This window comes from Corvus moneduloides, chromosome 21 (assembly GCF_009650955.1).
Source record: "Corvus moneduloides isolate bCorMon1 chromosome 21, bCorMon1.pri, whole genome shotgun sequence".
Lineage (NCBI taxonomy): Eukaryota > Metazoa > Chordata > Aves > Passeriformes > Corvidae > Corvus > Corvus moneduloides.
In genome coordinates, this window is record NC_045496.1 from 1431367 (window position 1) to 1457807 (window position 26441).

Sequence of the window (26441 nt, forward strand, 5' to 3'; positions counted from 1 at the left end):
TGACACCTGGAATGCGATGGGGCTAAAGGAGATGGGGCAGAAGGAGCCCTCTGCTCATGAGCCAGGACTGACAGTGGGGTGTGGCTGCTTCCATGGCAGCCAGCACAGAGCCCTGCCATCCTGGAGAGCTGCACTTCCCTCGCAGCCACAGGGGAAATTCTGACACTGCCCTGGGCTTAGGGAACCCCACGTGTGCACTGGGAAACACAGAGGGGACCAAGCCCCCTTTCTGGTTTGGCTCTTGTGTGGCATCAGAGCCAGGCAACTGCTTTTCACAAACAGTGCTGAATTTGCTATGGGCAGAGCATTAGTGAGACAAATTCTGGCTCATTGCCAAAATGCTGTATAGGCAAAACTTAGTCTCACACTGAGGACTACCTTTTTCTTCTTTATTCTGTTTTGGGGAACACAAAAATGTAAACTCTGCAGAGGGCTGATAAGCGCATTGTTCTTTAAGGCACACACTACTTCAGTCTGGTAAAATGTCAAATGAAAACATTCTGTCCTTTCTTATCTTTTTCAAATTTAATTCACTGTTTTCTGAGCCTTTCATTCAGTGAGTAGCAGCTCTGGCAATGACAGATATTCTATTGTGACTGAAATATGCATTTTGTAAGTCATAACTTTACTTGGTATTTAAATAAACTGTGTATGTACAGCGTGCGAGATTTATGCAGAACACAGCTGGAGGTATTCTGCTCAGAATTCCTATGGTTTAAAATGTCTCTTTCAAGTTTGAAAATGTGTTGTGAAGTAGATACCATTATGATAATTGGAAGTTCAGCTTCTCTGTCTTGCTCTATTTTTTTTTTTGAATACAATTAACACATCACACACATTTCACCTGGTCTCTCCTCATTTACCTCTGACACTTCCTTGATATTTATTTAGACACATGTGGTGTCTTTGCTTTGAACTCAATAGTTGGTATATTCACTAGATTTTTTTTATAATAAACATTTATCTCATTTAGAGATATACAATTAGTTTGCATTGTTAGAGAAAGGTATACATATTGATGTCAATTTAAGTCTTTTACTTGTTTGTTCGATGATCAGGACATAAATTGTATAAAGATTGTAGAGAAAACTGTGATTACTCTCAAATCAAAATACCTGCTGTGAAGTTGCAGAAGCAGCTCATTTATTATAGTTCTCATGAGAAAACAGTACAGAGCAGATATGCACAAAGCTGTCTAGAGAAGAAATTAAAAAAATATATATGAATAATACATTTAATTTAGAATTGCTATATTTTCTTTCAGGTAGCATAAAGATGAAGCACAAATCTCAGTGTTTAGTTTGAAATAAGCTTTATTCTTCCAGAGTCAGTAGCAATGCTTTTATTTCTGATAATAAAACAAAGACTACGTTTTGTTTTTAAAATAAATCAAATTCTTAAGCTGGAATTAATAACATACTATTGGCATAGTTTTTAACTAAAATAATGTATGTGGTGTGCTGTGTTATGTAATATGTATAAAATTGTCAGCAACATAACACCAGTGGCTTCCAGAAGACAATTACAAATTATATCAGGTTTATCATTTTGAAAGGAAAAAAAAAAAGGATCTGACACATCACATTTCAGTGATCCGGGAGAAAAGAATGTGAAAATATGGTAAGATGTATTTCATTTATGGAAATTAGGCTTGGAGTTTTCTTTATTTCTTCTTTTTTTCATTTCATTTTGATTTTAGGAACACTTCTAATGCTTGGAGTTTTAATAAGGGATAAGTCCAAAATCCAGCCTAAGTTTGACCCTCACAATAACACAGGAAATTTTTCTGGATTATTTCAATAATTTTAGCTGCACTTTGGAGTGAACTGGGGCTGTGATTCCTGTTTGCTGTCCCCTTTGATAGCTGTTTCCGTAGGATTTTCAGTAACTGTATTACTGGAGATGTCTGAGATTTGTAAGTTAGTTTATTACAGGAAAAAGCTATCATCTACCAAATAAGAATTTTTTTGTTTTGTCTTAAAATTGATCGACTGCAAGCTTTTCAGGTCCAAGACTTTTGTATGGAAGTTTAAAAAGTCCTCTCCAAAGGGAGTTTTTTGTTGCCTTGGTCAGGGTAGTCAGGGCCATGGCTCAAGCCTTCGTTGTGCAGCTGCCTCTGCTGGAAGGCCGGGGTGCAGAACCCACTGGAGCAGACATTTGCAAAGGACATCCATATCCAGGAGTGCTAAAGGAAGTCAGGGGGGTTCTTTCAAGGTACCTTGCACTTGGACTTCCAGTTTTCAAAATGCACGTTTAAAATAATCTCTATAAAATACTCCTTAGAAGAGTGTGTGTGTATATATATATATATATATATATTTTTTTTTTTTTTTTTTTTTTTTTTTTTTTTAATGAAATCATTCTGTAGTAAAATATTTCAAGTCCTGGCTAAGCTGTAAAGCTTAGGGCTGATAAACAAAGCATCTGAAGCCAAATGGCCCCTTAGCTAACCCCAATTAAAATAAAGATTTCATTGCGCTCTGTCCTGACAGAGAGGGAACATATTGTTGCCTTTAAGGGAGTTTGGTTTAGTTAATGAAAGAATTTATTTCATTTTTTCAAATACAGAACCTAATTAAATAAGTTTCAACTTGACTTGTAGTTGAGGACATTTTAACTCCTTAAAGGTTACTCTTGTGTCCAAGTGTAGCTGTCTTTTGAATAATTTCTGATGCAGTATTTAGGTTAGTGATGTATAGAATAAGAAATGTTATAGTCGATCTCATGTACTGTTTGCCTGTTATATATATATCATAAATATATGTTGTTGATCCTTAAAGTGTTAAAGTTGTTATTGACATTACGTTATTTCGACATATTACATTAATTTGGCATCAAATGTTTCTGAAAGCTAGTAACTAATACAGGATTCTTAGAAGTACTGTGGAAATGAAGGTGCCAAGAGTTAGCTTTGAGTGCACTTTAAAAGCTGTAGATTATATATGTACTTCGCTTACTCCTGGTGCTCAGTGAAAAGAAAAACATATCAAAGAATTGTTTAGGTGAAGCTCTCCAAGCAGTAGTTAAAGTCTGTATGTCCAGAACATTTTTTCTTAGAGAGGATTAATGGTGAAAATGAAAGCAATTTGTGAGGATTAGATGTGTGATTAGCTTGCCTTTCCTTAGGATCTGTCTGTACTTGCATGGGTAAAGCTCATCCCCCATTTGTTAACCAATAATTTATTACATATTCTGAACATATTCTCAAGAATATATGAAAAATAAAGAACACTTTTATCTAAAGATGCTTTCTTATTAGACATGAGAACATTTTACACCTGAAAGCAGTCAAAGAATGGGAATGCTCTTGCTTACCTGAATTTCTTGCCTAAAACTGAAGAACTCTTGAATGGTTGCTGTGTGTCTGGCAGTAAAACCAGAGGAGGTCCAGGCTGTGCTGAAGAACAGGGATGGTGCTGTTTGGCTCTGCTGTTTATACTTGGTCAGAGGAGTACCTGGAATTAACAGCACCTAACCAGCATTTACACAAGGGGAGGGGGCTTGTAAATTATTTGTTACAGAAACTGAGGCTAACCAAGGGAGCTCATGCTTAAAGGCACATTTTTGTTGTAAGAAGTATGTCAATATTCTCCTCAAATGTGTCTATCAAACTCTAAATTTAATGTTCTGTTCTTGAGCAATGGCCTCCACTGCTTAGGGAGGACTGCTTGATGTAAGAACATATGTATGTGCCCCCTCATTTGGGGATTTTCAGCTAACATTGGAGTGTGTGTTCTCTTCCAAGTGTCACTTAATTGCGTGCTCTCCTTTACGTGTTCAATGAATTGCAGTCCAGCTGTCTTACAGTGGGTTTTCAGGGTGAGCAGTGAAGCTGTCCCCAGTAAAGGACAACTGATTTCCCTGAGTCAGGGTCATTCGACCAAGGCTTTTGACTACTTCTTCTTCAGGTCTGTGTGATTGTTGCCTTCAACCATGGAGGTAAATGGTACTCAAACAATTCCTACCTCTGAGAGGAAATTTTATTTACTGAAAAGTAACAAAATATTGTTTAAGAGGGGTTTGCAGGGACTTTTTGGTTGAAAAAGAGTGTTCTTTGGTGTGGGTGTGAACATGAATAAAATTAAGGCTTAGATGGTACTGGGGTCCTAAAAATCTCTGATTGATTTGGCATATGTTACAGATCCTGAGGTAACTGAAATGCAGTGCTGTTCTTTTCTGTGAATTTCTGCGGATCGTTATAATTAAGTTGTGTTTCAGAAATCTTAGTAGTTGCCAAATGTAACCAAAAATAAAGCATCACATCCAGCCGGAGTCCCAGATATCCTCACTCTGCCCTAAAGCCACGTTTCCCAGCCATTACCTTGTCATAGCTTATTGTGCTCAATTTTAATTGAACGTTAATAGCAATTTTGCAGTCAGAACTGACATGAAAGTTTTCCAAAGATTATTATACCCACAGGATATCTTTATTATGTGTTTTTCTTGTTTCTTCTTTTTCATCTTGTCCAAGCCCTGTTCTTTGGAAAAGTCTTTGGTGATGGAGAACATGAAACAGAAAATGGTGCAGTGTCTTGACTGACAAGGATCGGTTTACAACAAGGGCTCATCAATTGCATTTTGTATTCTTCAAGAACATCAAAAACATACATGTTTGATAAGGATCTCGGGGTTTATTTGATTTTCCTTAGTCTGGTGTGTACACTGAGTGTTCTACATTTAGGTTTCAACAACGGATGCTGAATCTTTAAATACAAAAAGGGCGTTTGCAATGCTGCAACCTGTAGTCCTTGTGTCTCTGCCTTTAGGGGTGCTGTGTTCACAAATGGTAGACTCAGCTTATACTGTTGGATGTTGGATCACTGGTTCTTATTGCTGTACAGGAAGCCCTGCAGCATTAATTGGTTGTCAAATCCCTAAGAAATAACAGATTAATGTGCTTGATCACAGTGCCCTGTTTAGAAGCTGCAGTTTGCCCCCGTCCCCAGCCTCTCCATGTAACACAATTACAGATGTGCATCCAGGACATTTAGTGGATTGCATTTCATTAATACAATTTGAGCAGACAATACCAAGTTGCTGTCGGGCCGCACTGACAGCTAATTACTGAAATGAAGGGTGTGCATGGATAAGGAACAATGGAGCATACCTCAGGAACAGGAAGGAGACGCAGAAATAGTGCCACATCTTGGAATCACTCCTCTGGACAGTTTGCTGTCTCTGCCAACCACTTTTTGTCACATACCTGATCATCGTGGGGAGTTAAGAGTTCAGGGAAGCAAAGGTTGCTACTGTTGATGAAAATGCAGTCTAGTTCTGGTTTGCCCTTCCCTCTGGTTAATTCAGACGCTTGTACGTACTTACCCGTCTGCTGACCACACTTGCCTCTTGCTTACAGACATCACTGCACGTTTTCCCCATAGAATGTCCAGTCTGCTTATTTGAATCCCAGAGATACTGTGAATGTCAGTCAATTTTGTAGCATTGTTTACAGGGAAAGCTCTTGCTGACAGTTTGAAGGAGGAGGATCGGGAGTGACTCCTAATTGTTTCTTCCAGTATAAGAAACCACAAGCAGTCAAGTGGGGTTTCTAACAGCAGCGGTTCAAGATAAACAAGGAGTGTTCTATGTAGGACAGACAGTAATCCTGCCAAGCACTTGATACTAAGGAAGCTGGTATTGGTTTAGGGGAATTTGGAAAGATACCTGGAAGAAGCCTTGGTTCAGGTTTGTTTGATATGCAAACACGCCCTTCACTGAGCAGTTCTGGACCTGTCCAAAAACTCCTTGTGCATGTGTTCTTCTAGAGCAGGGGAAGCTGAAGCACAGGGTGTTCACTACTGGGCAAGGGGCTTCGCTCAGAGCATTTGTAAAAATTTCTATTGCCCAGTGGGGTTTGGTCTTTACAGTATATCTGCAGAATTATTAAATATAATGGGATGCTGGCTACAAAGGAATTTTATCATCCAATTCATTAATCTGACATCTGTATTGTAAGACAAGGTGCTAGTTATTGTTGGAGATATTTTTTCTGTTGATGTGCAGAGAACTCTTAGATTGCTAGTGTGGCTTATCCATATCCTGATGGTAATGAGAGCCAGTGTCACTTCTGAGCAGCTCATGCTATTTAGTCTGTGCATCTCCAAGTCCACAGTAACATGGAGATAACAAATACTCTATTTCTTGTTGAATTGGAATTGAATCTAAAAATTTTTGATTCAAATCTGCTGCTTAGTTGGAGGAAAAAAGGGACAGTAGCAGGTTGCCAGTAAAGGGTCTGTTCTGCCTGATGAACTCAAAAATTCATGTTGAGGTGCTGCAATAGTTTGCTATTTTTGCAATTCATCTTACAAAACAAGTTCCAGGTTGAGCTCTGCTTCCATGTATTCTCTCTCCATGGAAATTATGTCCTTTTACTCATTTCAAATTAGGTGAGTACAATGAAATCCTTATTTTACATATTTATTAACAAGGTTTTCATCCCTGTGGTATTGTAACTACCCTCGGTACTCTCTGCAAAGAAATTACACAGAGAACTCACAAACCTTAAGGAGGTATATGTGGTCACTCTTTTTCAAGCATTACTGCTCTTATCTGTATTATTTTTACGCGTTGCTCTATCAGCCCTTATTTTGTGCTGTTCCTTTCCAGAAGCTCTTGGTGGCATTGATTTTTTTTTTTTTTAATTCTGAAATAAATCACATTAAAGGCCTCATGCCAAGTTTGAATCCCACTGGATATTCATTGTTAGAAAATTGATGAGTGAAGAAATGATGTCAACTGTGCTGTCTGGCACATAGAGGGTTAAGGGAATTTTTAGTCTCACCAAAAAGTATTTGGTCAGGTACTCAGGTGCTGGAAATTTTCTTAGCAACATCAGTCACCTAGGAACATGATCATCTGCTGTTCTGGGGTAGAGATTACAGAGCTTAATGATTACCTTCTATAAGCTGCAGCTGATGCCAGACTCTACCCCCTTTACACCTAATTAGCCTCATTAATGAGCTCTTCTGCTCTCCACAGAGAGGGCTTCCTCCTTAGAATAGGAGGTAAAAATACTTCACCCAGGTAGATGTGCTGAAACCTTTAATTATTGCCCACACCTGCAAAGCGTTGTGTGTCTGACAGCAATATTGCTTACCCAAAACTGCTTATTTACAGTGACCACAGCACCAAGCATTAACTCTTTAGCACCGACAGAATTGGTTTGAACCTTTGTAAGTATTTATAGAGGGTGGAAAGACAGGCAGTTGCAATTTAATGCTTAATCAAGTTGGATGGGATTGGGGGGGAGGGGAGGAGGCAGTTTGTATGTGATGAAAATGTTTTTAAAAGTTTCTGAGTATTTTGTTTAATCTTGAAAAATGAGCTGAAATTGATGTTGCATGTCAAATATAGTAATAGCAGGACCAAGAGCACTGTCAGGCAAGTTCCATTCTTTAAACGATCAGCTTCTGTGTTTGAAGCAATGCAATTTAGTACAGCTAAAATGGAAACACGGAGAAATACACTTCTAGTGATCAATGGAGCAGGCAGTAACTGTGCTAATGAAGTGTTCAGGGTGATTCTGAGCCGTAGCAATTCTGGTCAATATCTAGTGTAAACTTAGGGAAATTTAGTAACATTTTGTGTATTGGTTATTAGCAGTACTGCTGAGGCAGCTCTGTAACATTTTTATATGTGCCTTTGGGTCCCAGCATTGTACCCATGTCCACAGTTGGAGCTAGTTGGTTAGTTAGTAACTCTTTCCTCAGTGGCCAGCATTCCCGAAGTTTCTGCGGGCCATTCGTGCTGTGAGTGTTCCCAGCAGCCATGGTGCCGGTTCTCTGTGGTACTGGCAAGAATTGCCATCAGGTCAGTTCTGTGGAGCACTCGGCCGTGTGGGAGATGAATCTTGGGCTGCAGGATTCTGCGAGGCTGCAGGCAGCTGCAGTCACAGGCTAGGCATCTTTCATCATGAGTTTGAGGCAAGAAAAAATGTTTTCCTGGAAAATTAATCTTCTAAAATGAGTAGAAGATGTTGTGCCTCCTGCAATACATGGGCAGTGCCTGTGTGAGTGAATGGGCTTTCCAGCCAAAGTGATGAGATTTCGTGCATTTTTGTTAACTCTGTTTCCCTTGAAGACGCTCTTAGCAGGCTGCTGAGCTAATGTGAATAGAAGCCTTTGAGTTAAAAAGGAATTTGGAACAGAGAACATGTATTCATGTAACTGAAAATTATTAATGAAAATAGGGTCTCAAAGCTGTGAGGTCACCGCAATAAGAGACATGATTTTTAACAATTCTTTTATTATTATTAACAATTCTTTTGAGTGTGTAGGGGAACATTTGTTTTACTTTATTGATAATTAAAACAGCATCAAACTTCCCCAGCCAAGATGGAATCATGCACTCTGTGAATCACAGAAATTCCTGTGCATTTTTCCAAGAATGCAGTTTGAACTGAATCCCAAAATAAAGCATCAAAATTAACGCTTTTTCAAACATATGCATCATATTTTGTCAATTGTTGGTGCTTCACATCATCGTTATATAAATGGGATGGATGCACTGCGTGTGGACTCTTCTGGTGGAAAGGTTGGCAGGTTCAGTTCTGTTTCCTCAATGGAAGCCGGAGGTTCCAGGGCAGATGAGAAGGACTTGTACAAGCTCCAGCTGATCTCGGAGGGCGTGTGGGTCTGGAGGGGAGCAGAGGCCGGCAGTCCCGGCCCATCTGCTCCCTGTCAGAGCACGCAGCCGTGCAGCTGGCCCTGTGCCCCGGCCAGCCAGCTCCGGGCGCTCCCGCCTGGTCTCCACGACAACTCCGGGAGCTGCCGAACCGCTGCTCCCAGCCAGATGCTTCCCTGCACATGGGCTCTAATTAGATGGCGTTTTCCCCCTCACAAAGGAGTTGGGAATTTTGCATGGTTTCCATGTCAGAAATGCGTTGCGATAAGATGGGAGTTGGGAAGAGCCATGTGGCCAAATCCGATGTGATCCACTTGCTGCAGAGGTCTAAAGTGTGAGCTGTGGGTTTGCAGGAATGCACGACAATTCCTCTTGGCTTCTGCTTCATGGATGGAGCGAAATGTGGGGAAAGTGGAGAAAGGAAAAGTCTGCTTCCTTTTTTGTCCTCACACTGGATGCAACTTTATGGACATACCAGGGCAGAATTGGGGGACTGAGATCTGGCACTAAGTGCTTGGAAGACCCAGCGTTCCCAGGCTCTCAGAGGCGAGGTTTCTTTTTTCATTCTTGTTTCTACTTTTTAAAGGGTTTAAATAAGAACTGCAAGGTGTGAGATGTTGTGCAGGAGAGCCTGGGGAAATGAAATCAAACCTAGCCTATAAAAATGATACTTTCTAATATGTCTGGATCCTGAGCCTATTGTGAGATGGGTCTTTTAGTGATCTGATGAAAGTGATAGAAGAGCAGCAGTTTTGATGATTATACTAATGTGTTTTCTGGGTCTTGCCTTCTCATGAGGTAAAATCTGTGCCTCTTTCTGACAATGGGTGAGAAAATGGTAAAAGGAGAGTGAAAAGTTCTCATTTATTTTAAAAGGGAAATGCTTTCCTTTGTTTTCCTCCATCCCTGAGGAAAGGCATCTCGGGCGGTTGTGTCCTGATGGCTCAGCTCTCTCCCTGGAGTGCATTGGCAGATACAGAACAGACTGCTGCTCTGGGACAAGCAGTACAAGTGCAAGTGGCCTTGGAGTGGCAAATTCCAGCTGTCCCCAGAAGTGGATGCTGTGGCATCTCTGAGAGTGAAGTGACCAAAGTTACCGAGTTATAGTCTCACCTATATGATGCATAACAGTGAGCACACACGTGTGTGTGCATTTATGTATTCATCATTGGCCGCTTAAGTTTCCCCAGAGACCTGTACGTGACTCGGGCAGGAGGGAATGGAACCTTTTCCCAGTGTTCCTAATCCAGTGCCCCTGGTAACCTCTCTCAGGGGACAGGATCTGCTCTAAGGTGAGTCTTTTCTGGCTGTGTTTTTCCATGGCAGTAGTTAAGGCTTCCTCACCAAGTTATCAAGTGGCATAACACAAGGCCAGATCCACCCTCAGCGAGTTCTACTGTAGCATTTCCTTTGCCAATTACTCTGTAAAGGAGGGGGCACTGCAGGCCCTGTTCTTACATCGTGTATGTCAGTGGATCTGCCAGAGACTGGATGTATCTAACTCAGTGCAAAATTAAAGTTTCATTCCATTATATCCATTTTATTTACAGAGACAGGGGTTTTGTTACTTAGCTAAGAGAGTGGGATTTTATGACCTCTCTTCATGACTAAGGCTTCTCTCACGTTGCTTTAGTGACGTTAAAAACAGTTTGTTCTCCTTCTGCATTTATACCAGCATCTAAATCTTATAGTAAAATATCTTGCTCTTCAAAATAGCTGTTTCTTGAATGTGGTTTTGGGGATCTTGAGACAAAGGAGTCGTTTACGTCATGCACAAAAACTTATTTTCAACATATGTACTTTATCTGGAAACTTCATTGGTTTGGATGAGTTCGGGCTTTTTATATGTATCTAAGAAATCAAAAGGAAGGAATATATTAATATTTGTGATCTTAAGGCATGTTGGTCATTCGTAAGTCTTGGCCAATGATTTGTTATTTCTGCAGAGGTATTTTTTCCTATTTTAACAAAATACTTCATGTTCTACTGATTTTTAATAAATGAAGCAAAAATAGCTCATAGTTTATCTGATAGGCGATACTTTGTGTAGATTGTTTTTCCAAGCACACTTTTATATTTTGTCATAGTATAAAATAACTCATATAAAGAATTGCACTGCAATTTTTCTCCTCTTCTGAATTGTCACTAATATTCCACAATAGTTAGAATAGAAAAAGGCCTTTTCATTGCAGGGACCCTGAATTGGCAGCTGCTTTGCATGCCGAATGTCCTGGCTTCAATGGGAGCGTTGCTCATGGAATGATTGCAGAACCAGGCCCTGAAATTACCTTGCCAGCTAATGATAAAATCGCATGCGGGCCACAGGGGTTTTTGTGGAATAAATATAAGAGTGGAACAATATCCAGTACACATTATACCAGTAATTTAAAGCATATTCAGGACAAAGAGAGAGTTCCCAGTGCAGGCAGCATCATAGAGATTTGCTGTATCTGATAAAGATTAGGTTTTTCAGCTCATAATACCATACTATTACTTTCCTTTTGTTAGTCTTTCAACACCTACACTCCTGCATTGACACAATATCAAGTAGGAAGAGGAAGAATAGCCTTGTATTTAAGGGACTGAGCAGGGATTAAAGAAATTTCGGTTCTTTTCCCTGGCTCTGCCAGAGACTTTTGTGACCGTGTACAAGTTACTTATTATTTTCATGCCTCTATTCTTGATCTGTGAAATGGTGATTTTTTTTTTTCTTTCTTTTTCCTCCCAACCCTAAATCCTTTCTTGCTGGCTTCTTTGCACTTCATGTGCCAGGCTTGTTGCTTGAGTTCCAGCTACGAAGATGTAGCAGTTGCTTAGGGATAGGAAGTGTCTGGCTGCTGTAGATGATGAAATCAGGACAGGCAATGGCTGGAATTAACCATGTAAACATTTGGAAAGCTGGCTGGCTTCATTACAGTGAAGTACTTTCATTAGTTGTGAATATGAGTGTGTGTCATTTGACTTTGTCTAACAGGAAAATGCCAGGTATCCTGATGAACTAATAGGGTTTGAAAGGAGAAGCAAAACCATTGCTCTGTCACGGAAGTTTTTTCTGGTTACACATTTTTTGACAGTTTCATCTTTTATTTGAAGTTGCTTTTGTGCTCTCATGCTGTGTCTCTACCAGAGACTATATACTGTAGTGAGGAACAGGAAAAAATATCTGAAACTGGGCTGGTGATGGCGCTGGGCACTTACGTGAGACACTGAGTGTTTGGGCAGTGCAGTCTGCATTGGTAATACATGGCTGTAAAACGCTTTTCAAGATTGCACTTGGCAATAATCATTTATCAGAACTGGTAGTCTTTTTTTGAACAGAGCCTGAATGTAGTTTTCTTTAGAAGACATGTGGTCAAATCTCTGAACATGTGATTTCTTTGTTCCTGAGTTGCATCTTGAGATGCTAATAAAGCTCTGATACCGTTCACTTAATGCGGAGAGTTTGATCTCTGCTTTCTGGATTCCATTATGACTGAGGTGGATGCAAAGTGCTCTCCTGTGCTGAACATATGGACTGGTTATGGGTTATTTGTCAGTGCAATTGCAAGCTGAATGAGCCAATGTCCTATCAGGTGTCTGTCACCAATTTCAGGTTTTCTTTATGGAATCCCGCTGGCTGGCTGATGATCCTTCTTCAGCTGTGATGAGCTAATCTTTCCCTGACATTGCAACCACAGTTCTGGAAAAGTGTGCAAAGCAGTGCCTTGCCTTTGGCTGCTGCTGTACCTGACACGGACACATACATATCCAGATCATTCTCCTGTCTTGCTTTCATTATAATTCTGGATGGAATTAAGGATGATGAGTCCTAGAATATCCCTACTGGCTTTACTTCGTCATTTGCAGCATAACCAGTGTCAGTACAAGATGTGATTATTTGCAATGTCAGGTGGTAATAATCAGGTGATACGTGACTGGCTTGCGTGCCCTTGGTTTGCTGTGTATTGGGGGGTGCTCGAGTGACACTGGACTTGCAGCTTGTCCGCTGCCATGTGGGCACCTTGTTGTGTGCCATTAAACCCCGCCGTGTTTGACTGCGTGGTGCTGAGCAGAGCAGCTCCGGTGGGTGTTTGTTAGCGAGGCTGTGCCGCAGCACCCACGCGCTCTGAAGGCACGCTCGGCGCAGCACAGAATTCATTGCCTGCGCCGCATGCTGGCCATGCGCACGCACACACATCGCTCCTGCCTTCGTGACACAACTCTGAGAGTTGTCTAAACAAAGTCTTCAGCTTTGGCGTCTTGGGGTTGGTGATCTTTTCACTGGGTGTTTTCCCCCTCTTAGAATCAAGTTTTGTGAAATCTTTGCTTGTGTGAGGGATTCTCACTGTTGACCTAATTTGACCCCGTCTTTCTCCCTTGCTGTTCTCTCCAGCACTCACGTGCTGCCTTCAAAGCACTGTTATCCAGGTGCATGCTCCTGCACAAGTGGGAGTAGTTGGGTTTCCATGACTTGTCTGAGCTTCTGTGTCTTTCCAGAAGCATCCTTTGTTTGCCTCTGTTCCTTCTTCCACGTCCTTCTCTCATCTGAGCTGTCTTCTGTCCCATATATTTTAGTCCTTTATATTCACTCTGAAAGTTCCTGCCATAACCTGTGAGCTGAGGAAGAGCGATTTCCTTAAAATATGAGGGATGATGGTGGAATTTTTTATGGTGTAACTAAACCAATTTGGGCTTTATTTTTTAATTTGCATTATGGCTTCTTAAAATAAAACAGCAGGTTCCCTGAAACTCTAGAGCAGTCTGAAATAAATCCTAGACTCCTTTTGTTTTCCAGTTGCTGCCTTAAGTAGTTTTAAACATTATTTTAGAATGTAACAGAATTCCAATTTGAAAATAGGTCTGGCAGCAGATCAGATGTGGACTGAAACTTTTCAGCTTTTTAAGAGGTCATGAGATGCAGCACTGCCCTGATGAACTTCATTATGCCAGATGAATATAAAATAGTCATATGAAGGGAGATTTGCAAAGACATAAAGAAAAGGCACCTATTTTTTCAGTGCATCTGGGAACCTTATATCTTAATCTTATATTTTAAAGTTTCTTCTCTTAAGAGAAGATTGCAGATTAAATGTGTACATTTTTGCAATAAAAATAATTCTGTGATCCAATCTTGAAATAGATGTGAATTATCTGTAACATTACAGATCAAGTCAGATTCCTCATGGAGTCGTATTGTGCACACATTTAGAGCCTTTGCAGTGCAATATTTTAGCCTCTGTTAGGCATTTACAGTTGGAGAGGGGATTAATGGATATTTAAGGTGTTGATGAATTGAGGCCAAAATTTTAATTTTTGGAACCAGCAAGTTTAGGAGTTGACGAGTTTTTCAGGACAAGTTATTTTAATTTTTTCACATGCAAACAAGACCATTCATTTCACAACATATCTGCAGTTCTGCGTGTGTCCCCTCATGTATAATGTCATTTGTCAGTAAAAGCAGAGCTGATTAGCTTTATAATTTACAGTTAACCACATCTGTCAGGGAAATGGTCTTATTGTCCAGCTTGTCTTTTTGTCCTGAAGCTGTGGCTGGGGGTGGAACGGTGTGTGCACCTCGGGGAGGTCAGCGAGGGTGGAAGGCACTAATGCATTCTGAGCTGCAAAGCTCACGCTTGACCTCGATGATTAAAGTTTTTCCTGTCATCCAGCAGCAGTTGAGCCTGAATTGTCTCTTAAGAAGTCAAAAGGTCTAATCAACCTAATGAACAAACTCAATCATTAGTACTTTGGGAAGAAAGTGTGCTACCACTGCTGGTGCCCCAGCTGCAGGGTGTGTGTTGATGGGGGCGCAGGAGGAGCTGCTGGAGGTACAGCGGGGCACAGCCCCCTCCCCTTCACAGGGCTGAGCTCAGCCCACGGTGTCCACGCTCTACTCTGGCCATGGGGGAAATTTCACATTCTTGTAGGTGATAGGAAGGGCTGCTTGTTTCCTTTGAAGGGTTTTTTAAGTGAAGATTAAACAAAAGCTAAACCTTCCTTGGGTGAGCATCTGTGCTAGTGAGCTAATCTGCATTTTTCTTTACCCATTCATCCCAGCTCTTTTCACTCAGATTTCTCTGACATGGATAAAATATTTTTCAGGGATCCTTTGTTATATTCCAGTATCTGAAGTTAATGGGAAAGCCTTTTTCATACTGGTCGAGTAGATGACAGCTGTTAGTCATTTAAATGCAGTAAAACCTTTCAGACAGTGCACACCTCAGTTTTGGAGCCAGAACCTTTGTCATGTGTGTCCTGGAGACTGGCACCAGTGTCTTGTATACACACACATGCCAGCCAGACCTGTTTTTCCAAACATTTTCTCTTTGTTTTTTTTATAATGAAGTGTCTTATAATTCTTTATTCTGATGAGAGCAAAGCCACAGCGAAGAAGAAAAAAGTGGTTTTTTCACACTCATGCTTCTTGCCGGGAATTCATGTAGTGATTTGGTTTTCCCTGTAAATAGAGTAAATCAAAACCAGGCTATTATTTTTAAAATAAAATACCCTGAAACTGTAATTATCACATAGGAAACCTACTTTTTTTTCCAAATCTATGGAAATTCACTGGCTCAAGCAAGGGGTGACAGAAACTCTCGTAAGAGACTTCTCGCCTCTGTGAAGGAGATGCACCCTGTGCTTAGACAGACACGTGCAATTGATCCTTGTCCTCGGTCATTTTAGTGGTCTTGTTGTCTTGATTTTACACAGCCAGTGGTAAATGAGGTTGCTAATTTAAAGCTTTCAGAAACAGAATGATATCATCCTTTCAACGGGGATGGTTTAAGATTTTTTGCTGTCTAATGTTAATTTTGAATACTCAACAGATGAAGAGTCCAAATATATTTGAGTATGAGCATCCATAATAATTATACATCAGTATAATTTAGTCCTTCTTTGTTACTTGTTTTTAATTCAATAAATATATTTGCTTGCTATGTTGTGTATTTGTAGAAGCGTGGAGGAAATTGGTGCCCTTACGGCGGATACATAGCAGACTTCAGCATTACCATAACTCATTAAAATCAGATAAAAGTAGAGCTGCAAAACAATTTCTGTCTTTTGCCAACAAGATTGTGAAAAAGGGAAATTCCACTCCTCCGATATGAGTTTTTCAGAACTGTGGACAGAACAGAGTGGACATTCCTGACCTCTTTGTGCTGGGTCTGCTGAGGCAGATAAGCAGAGTATACATCAACAGAATTCATGTGACTGTGTCATATTTTGGGGACAGTAAGTAAAATTAGCATTTTGAATGATGAAAGTTCTTCAGCTTTAACAAAATGTGTGTAAAGCCACTCTGGTTTATTTTGATAATCTGCAATTTTCCAGCCTGCTTTTCCATCCTGTGGCTGGAACCTACAAATAAAGTGCAGTTTACTCAGTGCTAGGTAAGGCCTATGTTACTTACCTGTTTACTTTGGATGGGAAGAAGGTCAGATGGAGGCAGTGGATTCAAATGGACTCAGTCAAGGCTGTTTGAGTGTTTAATGCTCTGAACTCTCCAGGGTGAACCCATCACTTTCTGTGAAGAAGCATTCGTGTCCCACCGTTCGTCTGTAATGCGGCAGTTCCTGCAGAACGCCATCCAGCTGCAGCTCTTCAAGCAGGTACTGCCTCCAGTGCTCTATGGGGAAGCAGATTCTGTAACAATTCAGGTGGGGTTTGGAGGGCTGTTTCTATATCCCTTGATCCTGTAGTGCAGCATCTCAATTCCTGCTTGCTGGCTTCTCTCAGACTCAGGTGCTGAGGCTTTCTCTATACTGAGAGGTGGATGGGTTTTCCCACTAATGGTCTCTGAGCCCAGGGGTTTTTCTTATCTGAGCATACCTAGACCCAAGATATCTACTGTAAACTTTGTCCAGAAAGCATATTCCTGTTGAACACAGAATTACTGCTTTAGGGCAGCTGAAAATATGTACGTGTAGCCAAGCACGAATGCTGGTTTTTAGCAAAGCCACACACCTTTGGGCAGTGGTCAACATTGGGCCAGTTTGGGTGGTAGTTTCATTCTATTCTGAGTCCCTACCCAATGCAAACACTGAGGTTATTCCAGCTAATGAAGGATAAAGTCTTTCTGAAAAGATGAAGAACGAGATGGTTGATGTGGTTTTGTATTTTAACGCTGGTGCAGTTCATTGATGGACGTCTGGATCTGCTGAACTCTGGGGAGGGCTTCAGTGACGTGTTTGAAGAGGAGATAAATATGGGAGAATACGCAGGTAAGAAATATTTTAAGGTAATTTCAGACACTTTTGTTGGCTTACCATTTGTGGATTATCATGATGTAATTGGTCATTGCTGCTAGGTAAGTAACTGAGGCTTAGTGATCCTGGCAGCCTGAAATGTCTTAAATTTTTGTTCTTTCCTCTGTCAAGAACTTTGAATAATGTATTGTAGTCTGAGTATGCCTGTTCAGTCTTACAAAACCTTAGCTTTACCACCTAATAAAGTACAACTAGAAGAGTTCTTGCATCGGACAAAGAATCTTGGCTTTACCTAGAGACACCTCAGATTTCTTTTAGTGAGTTTAAAAACATCTGTGTTCTCAAATGTGTGAGAAAACACAGAGAAAATAGGAAAGTGTAAATCTCGCATCACTATTATGTTTTCTCCTAAAAGAAAAGGCTGGCTGTCCTGTTCTGTCCATGCTCCAGAACCACTAAGTGCCAACACTTCATGTTTGAAGCTTGTTTCCTGTTCAGCAGAGGGTTTGATTTTGTTTGTTTGTGTGTTTGATTCTCTGTAGGTAGCGACAAACTGTACCACCAGTGGCTGTCCACAGTGAGGGTAAGCACACGAGATCCTGCCAGACAACCCTGGAGCTGGGGTTGGCCCATTGAAGATTTTCATCTAGTGACAGAGACAGTAAATCTTAAAGCTGTTTACATCTGATTGCATATAACAAATTTGATCTCTGGAAATGTAATTCTGCACTGAAAATAGGAACTACATTAGCTAGGGTTTAATTCCCTGGATTTTGCCCTTCTCCTGTGTTTTTCAGTAAGGTGCTGTACAGCAATAGTCCATGGGGTGTGGCAGGGGTGTAAAACACCAGCCAGACAAACAGATTATTGCATCTGTTGTATCACTGGCTCATCACTTCGCTTATATTCATCACATGAAATTCAGCTTTTCAGAATTAGTGTTTGTGACTGGAGTTAGATTTCATTTTCCCTCAATTTATCCCTTTATCAACTACTTGTGTCTTAAAAAGGCAGCATGTATGTGATAAACAGGACTGTGGGATGAGGGAAAGCAAAAGAGCAAAGTAAAAACAGATCTCCCCTCTTCAGATTGAACGTACAGGCTGTCCTGGGACAGAGTCTCTGCCTCACACACTGAGTGTTGCTCAGGGTACTTGTGTCTTAAACTTGTTTAGGATTTTAATGCAATGTACAGGACACCCCTGAGGGTGAGTGGAAGCACAGAACAGGGTTTGTAAGACATGTAAGACAAGAGCTCTTGGCAGACACCCGTATTTTTCCTTGGACAAGTGCTGTATTAAATAGAATTGGGCAAAACAAGAGCAAGATTCAGTCTGGTTTTCCTTGGGCCTTTTTCTTTAAATTTGACCTTTTCATACTCAGCTCTGCTAATAAGCATAGTTAATGCTCTGTTATTTTAAGTTAAGAATGGTGGATTTTAGATTGCTGTTTGCTTTAAAGAGCTTTGATAACGTTTCTTCCCTTGTTACTATAATTACAGAAAGGAAGTGGAGCCATTTTAAATACAGTAAAGACCAAGGCTAACCCTGCCATGAAGACTGTCTATAAGTTTGTAAGTATTGAGTACTGGCTTACTACTGAGATAAGAGTCTAATTACAATTCTGTTTTAACCTTTCAAATGAGACTCAAGACTTTACATCCATTTTTATTGGACTCACAGAATTACTCAAAATATACATTCATTCGAATTTCAAATTTAAATGAAAAAGTCATTTTGAAATTTAAACTCAATTGAAATGCAAAGGACAATGGGAACTTGTGATTTCTTTTGAAAGTACAGATGATAGATTCCATTTATTACACAGAACTCTTTCTGGGAAATAGTGCCTGTGTGCTCTGCTAGGCAGCTCTACCATCTCATCATTGCTCTGTTGGAAATCATTGTTACCTCAGCTTTCCCTGCTTGCAGCTTCACCGAAAGAAGGGAATCCTCTCATTTTCCAAATTGTTTCCGTCTTTTCTAAATGTCAATTAATTTTCCCTAGAGATTTCTTATACCTGCTTATTTAGAGCCCAACTTACTGAGTTATTCTTTAAATGGACGTGTTTTCAGTGCTGTTAACAAACAGCTGGTGTGTTGCTGTGCTATCGTGTGTGGCTGCCAGCTCCACTCTGCCAGATCAAACAGCACAGAAACAAGTGAGGATTTCTTATATGCTCAATTCTGGGAAATAATGCTACAAAAAGCATTGAGATAACCATTCAAACTTGGGTTTTTTCCTGCCTTTCTCCAACCTGAGAGAGAGGAGTAGGATGAGATTGGCTCTACTAAATGGAACTGGCATCCAGAGCACTGCAAGGAGAGTTTGCAGGCTCACTGCCGGTGTGGAAGAATAGAAATTTATAGCAAAGATAAATACTTACAGGGGAACAGTGAGGCTGTGGAATGCAAAAAGATGAAAGATGTCTATGGCTTCAAAACAGGGAAAACAACGTTTTTGTGACAAAGGTGGGGTGATGTTTTTTGTTTATTTGGGGTCTCTTTAGCTCTCTGTTTGTTTTAATGTGTTTTCAGTATCTTGTTACATTTTTTTATTGCCGTTTTTATTAACTGGAAACAAACTTAGTCACTGCTGGAAATAGAAAGGAATTTTAACTTAAATTAATTTTTCATGCAGGCAAAAGATCATGCAAAAATGGGAATAAAAGAAGTGAAAAACCGCTTGAAGCAAAAGGTACTTGAAGTTCTTATTCAAAATGTATAAGCACCACGTCTGAAATCCTTAGCCACTGAAAGCATGATGTGATCAATAGGAAGCTGTTTGATACAGTGTTGTTAGCACACTTCAAAATGCATTACCAGCTGTCCTGGATTTTTCACACTTATAAATATTCACAGACAAAAAAAATTGTCTTCAAATACATTAAAGCTCTGACTTAAACCCACAAAAGCCAGAAAATTGAGTGTTCTGTTTGGAGTGGTCCTGCTCCTGTCCTTCGTGCTGGGGCACTGTGGAAGGGGACTGCATGTGGACTGGGAGCTCTTCCGTACAGTTCTGGCAGTGAACTTTTTGCAAATGGCAAATTGTTGTTATTTTTGCAGTAGTCAGTCAGGAAAAATAACATCATGTCTGTCTGCCACTGGGAAGGGTATTTCTGCATTTCTTGAATGTCCGTTGCAAAGTTCAGACAGGAAGGAATTTATTAGAGTTGGTGTCTTTTGCCAATTGGAATTATTGAAGAAAAAAATACTCAAACTGTTTGTTGTTCCCAAATCTGTGTGTTTGGAAACAGCACAATTCCAAACTGCTGCACTGTGTTTGAGGGATGTGTTATCCAATGCCAATTGCTCCTTATAAACCACAGGTATAGTTCACACTGACACACACCTTATGAACAGATGGGTAACTCTGCCCTGGGTTACTGCAGATACTCTCCTTATTCTGTGAATCGGAGCTCTCAGTCATCGGGGGAGGCAAGACAGCCAACCTGCTGAGAGAACTGAAGTTCTTATTCAGAAATTTGTATTCCATTTGTTGCATAGGAGTTTGGTTTTTTTTAATCTGTGCTCTCTGTAAATTTCTTCTCTAAATTTCTAGCCCATCCTCTTAAGTTGGGGCTACAAATATGTTGGTGGGCAGACAGAAATGCACCTGAGCCTGTCACCAGCCTGTTCTTTGAAAGGAGTTTCTGTGCAGCTGGGCTGCAAAGCGAGGAATTACCTGTGTGCATTCCAACTGCTGTTCCCTCTCTACACACTCTAGACATTGCTGTAGATTCTTGGGGAAGATAAAGTTGCTTCAGATGCCTTTATGCCATTTTATTTTATTACACTAAGTTATATATGACCACTGTAGGTATAATTTGAAAAGAATAAAAACATGAAGCAGTTTTCTTGTACATGGATTTCCTTATGTCATTCCACGTGTTTCATTTCTGGACATAACCTTCCTAAATAATAAAATGTTTGGCCTTCTCTTGTGTGTTTCTAAAGCAGTTGGAGCTGTGTAACATGACCAGATTTTTTCCTGCATTTTAAATGCTAATAGAATTGTGTGCTGTTGTGTGACATTTGTATACGAGGCTGAGAAAAGCCTCATTCAGTCATTGCTTTGTTTTATTATTTTTGTTGTCCTCCTGGTCTGTCAAGCAGCAGGCTTCTCTTTAAAAAACACACATAACATTTACAACTTAATGACCCGATTTTGTTTCACCTTCCTTATTATGTGGTGTTTCTATAAGTGAGATGCTTAAACATGATTGTTCAGCATAGGCTTTCACAAGAACTTAAAAGATTGCTGTGAGTAGTTGACACACACTGCTCTACCTCTCCTTCCTTTATTATTCTTTCCTTTTCTATCCCATCCTCTTCTCCATGTGAATGCAGATAGGAAGGTAACTCTAAAATTAGGGATTGCTCGGTTAAAAGTGATAAAAATAGCAAACACTGTTTTGGTCACCCTCATTTTTAATCTAAACGTCTGTGCTGCTCCGTTATGGGTCTGTTACGCACAGGTCTATTAATGCATCCTCCCCAGTTTTAAGTAAGAGCATTGGATTTGTCCTGTGTTTCCTCGCTAGCATGTGTGAGAGTTAACTGTCTGACATCCTGGTATCATTAAATACTTACTTTTTGCCAAATTTGGGATGCTAGTCTTTCATCTTCTAAGAGTAACCTGAAGTTATTTTTAAACTGAACTTACTATCCACTGCATTTTAACATACTATTTTCCGTTATTAATATAGAAAGTCTGCAGGCCCCTGGTAAGGAAAAGTCAAATATAAACATCCCTTTTCCAGTTTTTGCTGCCAAATCTCAGCAGCTTCTGTACAAGATAGAATTTAAAAATGCAATAAAGCTGGAGGTCTGCTTCCTCCAACTCTGCATAGCAATGATGACCTCTTAAATATAATCAAGAGCCCATTTTGCCCTTGGTCTGCTCCAGTCTTGGGTTTGAATTGCAAATGAGAAATGCAGGATTGACCTGTTGAGAGGTCACTGTGGTGTGTGTAAGGTCCTTCTTTAATATGATAGTGGAGATTGAATGGGGCTCCATTTCCATCCCTTGTTCATTTGTGGTGCAGTATTTCAAAGCAACAGAAATAGTTTTCAGAGGATTCTTATGAGTGAGAGCAAATAATTGTTAATAGATACAGCCTGGTAGCTTTATTTTATATCTGATACAGTTCTTTTTTCCTTTTTTTTCCTCTTTTTTCTTTCTCATTTCCCTTTTTGTATTTTCTGCAAAGGCTGCCTTTTTCCATCTCACAAATGGACTGTGGTGGTCAAGTCCCTCCGTTAGTGGCTCATTTGAAGCTTAACTGCATAGAATTAGGAAGAAGGAGGAATATGAATGGTACCGTCCTCAACTTTCAGTCAGGAGAATGGAACTTACTGAAAGCTCTGGCTAAGACAATTTATATAAATGGTTGGGCACTTGGCATTAATGTATTCAACATTATTTTCGTTCCTAGAGCCCTGTGTGGCTCTAGTTAATGCCTGGTATTCTAGAAACAGCTCATTTAGAGCTTTACAACATGGCCTGCACAATGTTCAAGACGTTCAGAATATGTTTTGCTCCTCTCTAGCCAGTGTTTGCACTCCATTACAAAATTTAAGATCAGGTTTCACTGTTTTTTTAACTCAAATATGTTTTCATTGAAGGTAGAAAAACTTTTGTGAAGCAGATTTTGCTTTGAGAGTGAAGCTGTATTGATGATTTGTTTGCCTTTTGGGGATGATGAAAAAGTAGAGAGGAATCAAATAATTTAATTCTAATATTTTATTAAGCAATTAAAAAAAAAAAGTTGTATTTTCTTTGGAAGTCTGTGCACCAAACACAGTGGAAGTAGGCTTTAGGAACATGTTATCTTTTATATGCAATTATATCATCAGAGACGTAGAGCCAATCCAGAGCAATAAAAGCTCAAGGATTTGCAGTGATCGTTACACATCTGAGAGGGTTTTGCTTAATGGCTTAATCTCTCTATCTTTTATCTCCTCCCATTCTCTTCATGTCCAGACTTTTGTGTCCTTTTTCCATTTTTTTTGGGAATTTGCTTGGGAAGGTGCTTTGCTTTCCATTGCTTCCCAGCTGTGTGCTGCCTTGATTGGAGCCACAGCTCCAGGCAGGGCTCTGCCGGGCCGGGAGCAGCCCTTGCTCAGCGCAGGTTGGGTGGCCCTGGGTGTGCTGGAGCTTCAGCAGCTCTAGGCACCTCCACCCCCACAGAAATATGTAAATTGGGTTGTGTTTAGTGTCATTACAGGGAATAGTGCTGCCATAGGTGATGAGTCCAAAACTGAGTGGATCCCTTGGGGGCTCAGTGCTGTCTGGAGCTGGAGTAGGAGTTTGACAGACACTCAGCTTTCTTGTCATTGCCTTGTTTTGGGGCTCTTTGTTACTAATTCGGAGGACTTTGTTGTACCTTTTCAAGACAAGGTGGCATTGTGCAGCTGGAGGGCGGGGGGTGGGGGGGAAGAAAAAGTTTTTCTCTCTAGTTTGACCTTAACGAGTGTTAATTCCCCACGATCCTTATGCCCATATTGGGGAACCACTGCTCTACCAGCTGGATCTAAAGAGGGGTCTCAGCTCCTCTGTGGAGCAGACAAAGCCCCTTAGAAAGTCCATCCAGCTTTTTGTTTCATTTGACCTAAACACATTAGGTCAGTGTGTGTCCAAAGGAACCATTTCTAATTGGCCATCAGCTTACACAGCTCATTATTGTACCTGAGCGAGCCGGGGGCTCGCAGGGCCGTGTCAGAGGTCAGGGAATCAAAGCCCTGCCGGTGGCAGCAGCCACCCTCAGGTCAGCCTTGCAGAGCTCCAGCGTGTGCAGCCTTCTCTCCATATTTACCCAGCATTATTTCCTTGGCATTGTTGCAGAGATGTAAGGTTTGGGGCCCACTGCGTTACAGACTGTTTCTCAACTCACTTTCAAACTCTTTGCTCCTTCTCTGATTCCTGATGTCTGCAGGCCTTTGTCTTTTTCAAAACCTGTGTTACGCACCCCATGCCTGCACTTGCCAAGTCCTCTAACCTGGGCTGGTGGGTCACTTCACTTCTGGAGAGGAGACCTGATGTCAAAGCAAACAAAAAGTGTTCTGCCAGACACCCCTTGGTGTTGTACCCTCTCCTGGAGGCATATGCAGTACACACAGACTCCAAGATGAAATGCAAAGCTAACTGAGCTCTGAGTTCCATCTCTCCTTGTCACTTCCACCAGTAATTGTTCTGCTATGGATAATTCTGTGCAGTACATAAATGGAATTACTGTCTTCATTTAGGTTTACAATAAGCAGAATGCCCTGTTCCTGGGCTTCTGTTGAATTCATTTCTAAAACAGAAAATCTGAGCTATAGTTTTTTTCTCCACATGCACTTCCTGGTTTTTGCGTGTTTTAAGTCAGACGTTTTACTGAATGTCCTGTTGGCACCACTGGTACTGGGAGGAGAGAGGGGTTGTGTACAAGCTCTGACGGATGAAGTGTTCTATTCTAATGATGTTTTCTTTTCTGTACTTTGGTGTTTTTTTCCCCGAACATCCAAATCGTTAGTCAGCATTATCCTCTAGTGTCTCCTTTGTGCACCTTCCCCTCACTCTGGAGTGTTCCTGGCCATGCTATTCACCTTTTCCTACCACACAGGACATTGCTGAGAACGGGTGCTCAGCAGTGCCGGAGGAGCCCCTGCCGAGGACAGCACCGTCGCCACTGGTTGAGAAGAAGGACCCAAAATTAAGAGAGGACAGGAGACCAATCACAGTACATTTTGGTCAGGTAGGTCTTAGTGTAAAGTTTCTCTAAATCATGTGACTCAGCAAAAATAGTTCAGAAAGAAGTCATGATAACAAATATGCCAAACACTTCATTATTCATTATGAACTATGCTATTTTAGTTTTACTTCTGTTGTATCTGTTTAAAGGGGTTCCAAAACCTAATTTTTCTCGGGTTTACTGGTTCCTTTTGTTCATATGATGATTTTGGGGAAAACAAACCATAAGTGAATTGGGGGAGTGAAGCATAATTATTGTAGCAACTGTATAAACTATTTTGTGGCTGTTTTAGCATGCAAGGTGCTACAGCCCTCAGGACTGAGGGTGTAGTATTTAAAAATCCCCTGTTATCTAGCCAGATCATTAGTGTCAATATGGAACATCCAACTATTAAAGCATTTGAACATTCTCTGAAAATTAAATACGACGAACTAAGATGGAAAAATCAATTAATAGCTTGTTAGTGTACTCTGTATTCAGTATCGACAGCTGAGCTGTTCACATTAGTTACTCGTGTAATGTTTCTTTTGGTACGTCTGCAAAACAGAGTTTGTGGGGAGGTTTGAAGAGCTAACTATTTAGAAAATGTTGTAGTTGCTGTGATTTTCATGGAAAAACAGCCAGTATTTATTATTAGTTTGTCCATGTTCCCCTATTAAGTGTAGCCTGACTCAAAAAATAACAGGATTTATATTCACAGTTCTCTTTTCTTTTGCTCTATCTATTCTTTACACTGTTCTGACCAGAAAAGAAGGAGGGAGTATCTCATTTCTTCTAAAGAAGCAAAGTGTAATTTTAAAGCAATTGTAAAACATTATAAAATGTGAAGCAAACCAGTTTCAGAGAAGTGTCTATGAATAGAAACCAGTTGGTGTGGCTGTACTGACTGTTCAGGTATTAGATGGGGCTACCCCAGGTCTGATCAGTGCTCAGAGCAGTGTTGTCTGCATCATTTTAGAATTAGATTTATTTCTTTCAGTACTTTTGCCACTGTGCTAAATGTAAGTTCTTGGAGACTTTTTAAAAATCATTCTCTTCCAATTAAGTATATGCAGAGATTTATTTTTCCATTACCTTCTGTGCCAATACAGTCGAGAGGAATTTGGGCTACTGGAGGAATGCAGCCATCTAGCTCCAGCAGGGACATGTTACATTTCATTTGAAGCAGTCAGAAATCAGATAATATTACAATTTATTTTCAGTTTCTCCTTCAGATTTTTGTGAACGATGGATGGTTCAAACATTATGGTAGATTAATGAAATATATATTTGAGTGGTAAGTGCAAATTTAAATTCATGAGGTTTTTTAGTAGTCACTTTCAAATTTTTTAATGATCACTTTCTCTGTGTCGAAAGAAACACACATCAGCTTTCCTGACCCCTGGCTGTGGGGAGAGGCTCTCTGGCTAAATGCTTATTGCTGTCATCACATTACAAATGTTGGTTTCCAAAAACTGATCTGACTTAGCAGTTGTAGGGCTCTCTCACTCACAGCCTTTGTCCTGGCACAGGTCTGCTTTTCCTGATAGCCCAATGCCAAAACAAAAATGGAATCATACTTTCATTTAAAAGGAAAAGATGTTCAGGTTTATGAAATATAGATTAAGGCTTTGGGGAGGAAAAAAGCAGCAACATTTACTGTATAAACGGGAGATGGCTTCTAACTCGTGATTAAAGGCAGAGATTTTAGTGTCACTTTTAACTCTGTCTAGAATACAGAAGGTGGGAACAATTAAAAAGGCACAAGAACTCTGAAATAAGGGCTGTTTGTGCATTCACAGCTCTTCTAAACTGAAGAGGATGAAAGAGGCTTTTTTCTCATTGTCAGGGGCTCTCTCGGAGTGCAGCATTGTGCGGCTGGCAGCGAGGTTTAAAATGCATGCGTGCGCTGGGGG

General features: G+C 40.4%; 1 protein-coding gene across 6 annotated transcripts in view; it reads left to right on the plus strand.

Annotated features, from left to right (window-relative positions):
* Positions 1-26441, plus strand: part of DENND1A (DENN domain containing 1A) — a 165412-nt gene that overhangs the window by 112620 nt on the left and 26351 nt on the right. For all 6 annotated transcript variants that reach the window (XM_032131045.1, XM_032131047.1, XM_032131049.1 and 3 more), the window contains 6 exons: positions 16113-16214; positions 16739-16826; positions 17354-17394; positions 18313-18384; positions 19452-19508; positions 24418-24549. In XM_032131045.1, the coding sequence (XP_031986936.1) occupies positions 16113-16214; positions 16739-16826; positions 17354-17394; positions 18313-18384; positions 19452-19508; positions 24418-24549 (492 nt within the window). The remainder of the gene's footprint in view (positions 1-16112; positions 16215-16738; positions 16827-17353; positions 17395-18312; positions 18385-19451; positions 19509-24417; positions 24550-26441) is intronic.